At 39.5% G+C, this 7,500-nt stretch overlaps 1 protein-coding gene and 1 long non-coding RNA gene across 15 annotated transcripts in view; one reads left to right on the forward strand and one right to left on the reverse strand.

The window, feature by feature from the left end:
• EBF3 (EBF transcription factor 3) overlaps positions 1-7,500 on the reverse strand; it is a 128,122-nt gene that overhangs the window by 43,503 nt on the left and 77,119 nt on the right. For 10 of the 14 annotated variants that reach the window (XM_080596628.1, XM_080596627.1, XM_080596624.1 and 7 more), the window contains 2 exons: positions 3,724-3,805; positions 578-722 (listed from right to left, as the gene is read on the reverse strand). In XM_080596628.1, coding sequence (XP_080452754.1) covers positions 578-722; positions 3,724-3,805 — 227 coding nt within the window. The remainder of the gene's footprint in view (positions 1-577; positions 723-3,723; positions 3,806-7,500) is intronic. The other 4 variants (XM_080596625.1, XM_080596634.1, XM_080596631.1 and 1 more) reach the window with 1 other exon arrangement.
• LOC308196892 overlaps positions 3,901-7,500 on the forward strand; it is a 16,436-nt gene continuing 12,836 nt past the window's right edge. The window contains exons 1-2 of the long non-coding RNA XR_013952483.1: positions 3,901-5,901; positions 6,376-6,627. This is a non-coding gene — a long non-coding RNA (uncharacterized lncRNA). The remainder of the gene's footprint in view (positions 5,902-6,375; positions 6,628-7,500) is intronic.

The raw sequence follows: 7,500 nt of genomic DNA on the forward strand, positions 1-7,500 counted from the left end.
AGACTATCTTCTTTTAGCAGTTCAGGCAAGAAGTCAATCACATTGAATCAGTCTGAAGAAAAACATTTTATGCTGGTTTTCTCATACAAAAACCCCACTGCTGTAATCTGCAGCAGTAAGGCCCAGCAACAGGAAATTGACCTCACAGTAAATTCTTTACAGATTTGGTCATGTTTTTACCATCCACTTAAACTTGCATACATAACCTGAGACTGTACCTCTGGATCAAGGAATATGACAAGCCAAAATAAAATCAAGTCAAATTAAATAGCGAGAAAAAGCTGCAAGCAAAACAAGACTGAAAAAAAAAAAAAAAAAAGAAAGATGAAAAATTGGTTGTGACTGCAAAACTGTAAGTATTAAATAAAGAGAGAATTCAGAAGCAAATTAGCAAATTCAAAAGCGGCTGTATTCTGGTTGACAAGAGCTGAGAAATACTAATGGACTTTTTTAATGGGTGGTTTGATTGATGAGAGAAGAAAATATGGAAAAGTAAATGTAGTGGTGTATCAACATAAAATATGGTGCAAAAAAAAAGCATCGCAAATAAAAAAAAGACATGTAAATGTGTGCCTACCATTTTCCAGATAAGAAGGAGCCGTACCTTCTGAGGGGTCAAGGCGGCGAGCCCGCCTTCCATGTTTGGAATTGTTGTGTACAAACATGTTGTCTGAGACAGCCAGAACGTGGCCATCCACATTGACTGTTGTTGATACAACAACCTAAAAAAGAAAGAAAAAAATTTAAAGAAACCTGCCTAGTTTCAGGAGCACAGATGCAAAAATAGATCTTTTAAGACAATCAACATCACAGTCTGTTACTTTTCACTTTCAGCAAAGTGAATGACAACTATGAATACATCTTTGTTTATGTGGCTAAAACTGGCGATTTTTAACTCACAATTGTTTCTCTTCGGAACCTGCTACACTAATTAGAGTTTAATCTCCTATTATGCTAACAAATGAATTCAATTCAGGGAAATATTCTTCTAGCCATTAGTTTCAGAAACACCCCTCTAGCCACTCATTTTAAAAGCTGCTGTTTTGATTGATCTGTTGATATATTGATTAGATAGTTTATCTAATTAAAATTTGTTCACTTGAGACTGTCTTCAAATGAAGGGTTGTGAGGATTCCAAATAAAAAAAGCTTAATAAATCAGGAACCATCGTAACTCCCATTTTTTCTTCAGTAAATGATCTCCAGGTCAGTTTTACAATTACATTTAATGTCTGATAATGAACTTTTTTGCATCTGAAAAGACTGAGTTGAATATGAATAGTGAAAGTGTTTTCAATCCATGAAAAGTATCCCTTCTCAAGTTCATTTGGATGGTGATTGACCCTGGTATGTCAATGGAATTTCCTCCTTTATTTTTGAGTGAAAGGCTCCTATTCTTGTGTCCAGGTTCAGAGTCCGGCCATAGAAGAGATGATGGATAGGGCCTTCTTTGGCTTCCAGCTGCTTCTTAGTAGAAAATGGAAAAGGAACATATGCAAAATGCACAACCTTCCCGATAAAAACACCTACACAATGGATTTGTGAAACTCATTCCGGAAATGATATTCCATGGCCACAAGCCAAAGAGGAAATTGAGAGATGTGCATGTGTCTCTGTGTGACATAGCTTCATAGGTTGGTAGTTATTATCCCAGACAGACTTTTACGTCTTATTTAAATATTCCAGCATGGACCCTGTGGTGGGGGTTCCAGATTTGTTAAACGAAGTAATCAGTGTAGCAGTTTCTTTGTGGTTTAGCATCAGTAGAGCCCGTAAAGCCAGTGGCTAAATTAGAGTGTGTTAGGCCTTAACAACCACACTAGTGATTGTGGCAAAGGCTAGTACAAATTTTAGCTTTCGTCTTTGCTTATTTTACTTTCGGATGCAACAAAAATGTTTTCTGGGGGTTCTCACACCAGCTCCTATACCCAAACACATAATGAGCAAAAAACGAAGGGGAAAAACTATTCTCCTTTTCCACTGAGCTAGTCCAAGGCATCAGAAGACAATTTTCATCTGTTTCTGTGTTTGGGATCACCTCTGATCCTGCTTCTTATTCACAACCCATAATTAGCTTTCAGCTATCACAGCACCTTTTCTGCGTACTCTGCCTCCTTTGAGACAGCCATCTGCGTTACCCTTTAGAACAGCCTGAGGGCAGTTTTCTGCAAGTCTGCTGTGCTCCCCTATCTTTCTTGTCCCAGAAGTGGACACTTTCACTCCTGTCAACATCCACTTAGGAGAGTGCTGAGGTTGCACACTCACCTAAGCCACAGAGCTACTGCCAGGCCACTGGGCTATCTGCTCTCACTTTTAATGAGATTTGCAGATTTAAAAAAAAATATTGCAAAACATACAGGTGTGATTTTTAGAAAAGATTTCTGGAGTTGGTGCCTAGAACACAGTATATTAAGAAGACAGAGAAAGGTGTATATAAAAATGACAACTATTTTTGTTCTGTCATGTATATATAGGTCAGTCACCAAGGGAAAATACTGTAGTTCAGCAAAAGAAAGACATGCTAGGTTTTGTTATATTGGCTTATTCCTGCAGCGCACCTAAAGAAAGGTGCTGAGATAGTGAAACCAGTTAAAAATATTGTTCAAGATCTGACATACTGTTAAGTCCAGTTAAACCTTCTGAGAGGCAGGGAGATTAGCTAAAGAGACCCAGGAAAGTCTTTCTAGTGTCTACTGGCTCCATTGTCGACCACATGATCACTCATGACTGATGCTTCATTTAGTCATCGGTGAGACAAAGAGGACATTTCCACTCATTCCAGGTTTGACCTTCTGTTCTGTTCAGATGGATCAATATCACCAATGCCACGTGAAGCTGAGATGCATGAAAAATGGAAGCTTGGCTCAATTGTTTTGAAGAAATATTTTTTCCAGCTACAGATCTTTTCTGTTGGCTGGCTCAAGTGTTCTGGCTTCACCGGTTGGTTGGCTGTGCATGAAAACAGATGTCACATGTTTTGCTATCAAGTTTAACCACAAGTTATTCCCCTCAAAAATCAGAAAGTTTTGAACATCTCAATACTAGTTTATTATTACTGACAAATATGAATTATTTTGAAATATTTTGAAATTAAAAGCATATATTTCTTATCAAGCATTTCAAATGACCCCAAATACGGAGGAAATCATTTGTCCACCACTTCAGATGTCTCTCTGTAGTGTTATGATTCACCACAGGGTATTTCAAAAGCTGTAAGGAGAAAGTGAAGTATTAAATATTTTCTAAAACAATTCAAATAAAAATATGTGGGTTGTACGACCACTGTACCACTGATTTACAAGTTGTAAATGCAGGAGGAAAAACTACCAAGTGAGATCCAAATTTCACCCTGTTCCACAGTTGAATTTCTAATGTCTGTTTACTCAGTTTACACGTGTAAAACTTCTACAGGTCTCAGTTCACTCCACACCACGATGTGAGGTGTTAGTATGAAGGAAAACTATGGAAATACTTTCAGAGAAGAGGCCCGCTTGCTTCACAGCAATCCATAACAGCCCACTGCAGAACTGGTCAAGGCCCAAGAACAGGCATTTAAATCACTGGGGAAAATATAAAACACCGACAGTGTTTCTTAAAGGGCTGTAGCACTGAAACTACACTAAGTAAAAGCACTGATACCAGATCTTCACGGGAAAAAAAGTTCAAGCAGTTTGAAAATCTGAGTATCTTTCATATATGGTTTACTTTCAGGAGATATCTGTACCTGGAATCTTCGCATGTCTCGCGGGTTGCCTGCATTCTTCAAACAGTTCTGATTGCACTTGAGGAAAAACTTTAGAAAGAATCTATAAAAATACAAAATTGAAATCTATTAGATTCATCAAATTGTAAATCCAATTAAAAAAAAAATAAAATTTAATCATAAATAGTTATACCCAAAAGAATACTCATAGTGAAATATCACTTTCTTATTAGTTAATGAACTTATTTTAAAGTATAAGATCTCTGTCATAAACAGAACATTATTGCCAGGGAAAAGCAAATTTATATTTTTAATTTTTCAACAACTACAAATGTATTGACTCCAGGCCACATCCTCAGCTCGGTGTGGGAAAGTTGATTTCAATGACTCATTGACTTCAAAGGTAATGACTTACACCAGATTAAAATTTCTCTCTATTTTTTTTCATAGTTTTTTTTTTCCACAACTTGTATTAGCAGTAGTGACCTCTATGTGAAAAAATTCCTAGGTAATGAGTGGTCAATCTTTCGAAAAGCTCTTGGCTTTGCCTCCTCCGATTTGGCATTTCTAGCTATGCAAAGGGACTCAATCCAACCCTGCTAACTCCAGTAAGGCTCAGGCATGGATCTGGCCTCCAGAAAGGCCCCATTTTCCTCAGGGATTTTTAAAAGGAAAGGAATGTGGAGGCTTAGACCCTGTCTTACAACCTCTCCAACCTTGCCAGCCTTTAGCTATATGGAGTCACTCTACCTGAGGAGAGAAATCCAGCTTGTTTTTGCTGAGAGGCAAGTAGTAATTATTCAGGACGAAACTGTACCACCAAGGCATCTCCCAGTAAACCATTTTGTAGCAATACCACCTGATGGCAACTCAGAAAGCACTTATGAGAAGGGGAAAAGCTTGAAAGGGTGCAGACTCTGTTGTGCTGCCCTCCTGCACTGGCTGGTGAGTTCCTTGGTATGGGATGGCTTGGTATGGGTGGCTCCTTCTCTTTCCTTCACTACTCGTTTTGAAGAATTGCTTTGAGAAGGAAGGAACAATTTTGTAACTGCACTATGGCTTGCAAGCAGGCTGTGCCAGATTGGGGGACGCCTCCTATTCCTGTCCTAGCACCAAAGGATGCTCACGGTCTAACACCTCTCCTTCTCTTTATGTAGCTATATTTTCACATTTAAAAATTAAAAAAAAAAAAATGTTCTGAGGAGCTTGTTTTCAGCTCATGACTGACAGCCAGTGACAACCAAGGCTCAGGACTCCTCACCCAGAGCTTCTCAGAGGCACCAGCCCATCAGCTTATGCCGTCTAACTTTATGCATTTTGACTAGCAAGGTTAGGCAGAGCTTTTACATTTAGTACATGAGCAATTATTATTTATTCACGCCAATCTTTACAAGTGACTGTGACTATTCTAGCTGTAAACACTTTGCAGAAATTTTCGTGTGCAAATAATATTCCAGGCAGGAGGTAAGCCGAGAAATTCTTCGGTACCCAGCACAGCCCAACTGCAGCTGAGCACAGGTCTGACCACAGCTGTGCCACGCTGTGCTCTCACGCTCAGATTTTGGGAGGGTCTGGGCAAGAGCATCACAAATGGCTACAAACAGGTGCTTTCAATCACAGCTCTTCTTTTTAAGTTAAAATTTGAGCAGGACCCTACTAATGATATGGGATACCAATATTAAAGGAGCGATCCTTCATACCCATCAGGCCAAGTAGGGAAATTACTAGTTTTATTTCTATTGTGTATAAATTAATCAGTGACATCAGTTCAGCTATCTCAGAATCTGTAAAGGGGCTTCAGATGTTCAGCTGGAAGAGAGCTGGATTTCCGTGGTGGCTGACATGATCTCCTAGCTTGGAGGCTCACTTGAACTCAGGTTTCCTGGACACCACTGCAGGAATATTTTTGTTGCCACACCCTCCTCTTAATTTTATCTGCCTTGGGTTCTTTTTTTTTCTCTCTCTCTCTCTCTTTTTTTTTTTTTTAGGATACTTGTGATCTCCAGAGACTAACTCATCAGCTGAGGATTGCCTAAGCATAATGGCATTTCTGTCTTATCTTCACTCTTTCTTTCACGTCTTCTACCACTTGTGGCGGAGTGGCTCAGGCCCTGACACTGGCTCTCCCACCAGTCAGCGCCCACCACGCACTGGGGAGAGCCTTCAGCCTCACCGATGCCCTGTGCCGCAGTCACACTGGTGAGGAGCATCTTATCTTTTTTTTCTTTTTTCTGATCTCAAATGGGTGTTGTGAGGCTTATTGAGCTAATGTTTGTAAATTGCTCTGAAATTCTCAAATGAATTGTGCACGGGGAATGCTAAGTATTATTCCTTGTGGATTTTTTTTAACTTGAAGCATTCATGATGAATTGTTCCTACACAGAGAGCTCAAATCCTGTCAGAAAAAGGGGCCATTAAGCACTCTTTCACTAAGCATCAACTGCAACTGGTATTTGCTCAATTATTTGGTGGAAAAAAAAAAAAAAAAAAAAAAAACACTTGTTGGAATTAAACATCTTTACCAGGATGAACCTGAGCACTGAGTTAAATACCAAAGCCATAACATTGGGGTGAATACAAACAGCAGTCGTGTTCCAGCTCTTCTGCATTCTTTGATACACAGGTTTTTATTGTTTTTGTTTTGTTTTGTTTTTCAATCTGTTTTTTTTTCAGCAAGGTTGTGGAGCACAGGCAGCTTCAAGACAACATTTTCAGAGGAAGACAGCATAAGTTAAACCCCATGTTCCCAGGCAGGGCATTTCTCAAAGCTGGCCAGGGAAAGAAAACTGGGTTGATTTTTCCTCTCAGGCAACCAACAAGAGTGATGGATACCATGAACGGATCCCTACAGCAGAGGGCAGGACCAGATCCTGTCCTCAGCGAGTCCTGCATCCTTGAGACAAGCGCTCTGCCACACTTTAAGAAGTAAGAAGCTGGATTTGAATTCAGTTTGGTCGTATCTCAAGCCTTGCTGCCGTAACAGAACAGGAAGGCAAGCCTTTCTCGGTTTGCCTCTCCGTGCTACATTTTGTGTTGTATCCACAAATGTAGTCTTTGTAATAAATACAGTCTTGTGGTACAGCTTTGCTAAACATACTAAGCTGTTCCTAAAATACTGATCTGGAGAAAAATGCAGTCTTTGTGATGTTTCTTTTCTCCAATTTTTTTCACGCTGCTAGAAAAAGACTGCTGCCACCTTAATTAAAATGTATTGCCTACCACAAGACTTCACTATTTTAAGATAAAATTTACATCTTTTATTAACTCACCTCACCTATACACTTAGCTCACAATGCCTCTCAACGCCCATCTGCCATCCGTGTACAGTAAGTCACTTGATATTCCACCCACCAATTTTTCCTAACAACCACTGTGCAATTAAACTCAACACGTTCTGTTGCGAGGTAAATTAGGCACACCTGCGGCCAGACTTCATTTGAACTGCATCAGAAAAGGACCTAACAAGGTGAGAGCGTACCACAAAGTTATAGTCCTGTCAAGCAATTAGGTTTTCACTTCTGGGACATCCGCACAGTGCAATTATGCTACACATTACAACCTGGCTAATCTTCTGAACAAATGTCATGTCTCAGAGAAGCTAGTAAAAGCAGTTCATCTGCAAATGTGTCTGCTCTTAAGCCTCCACCTTATGCACATAACAACCTACAGGAGACTTTTTTGTGATATGAAAGATGTTTTTTTCCATAGGAGATTTTTAAAACCCTGCAAGTGCCTTTTCATCCTTTTCACCTCTTCTTAACCTTTTTGAAAGGAGGTGTTGCAGCAAATAGACTAGAA

Source organism: Anser brachyrhynchus (genome assembly GCF_964034855.1).
Source record: "Anser brachyrhynchus genome assembly, chromosome: 6".
NCBI classification, from domain to species: Eukaryota; Metazoa; Chordata; class Aves; order Anseriformes; family Anatidae; genus Anser; species Anser brachyrhynchus.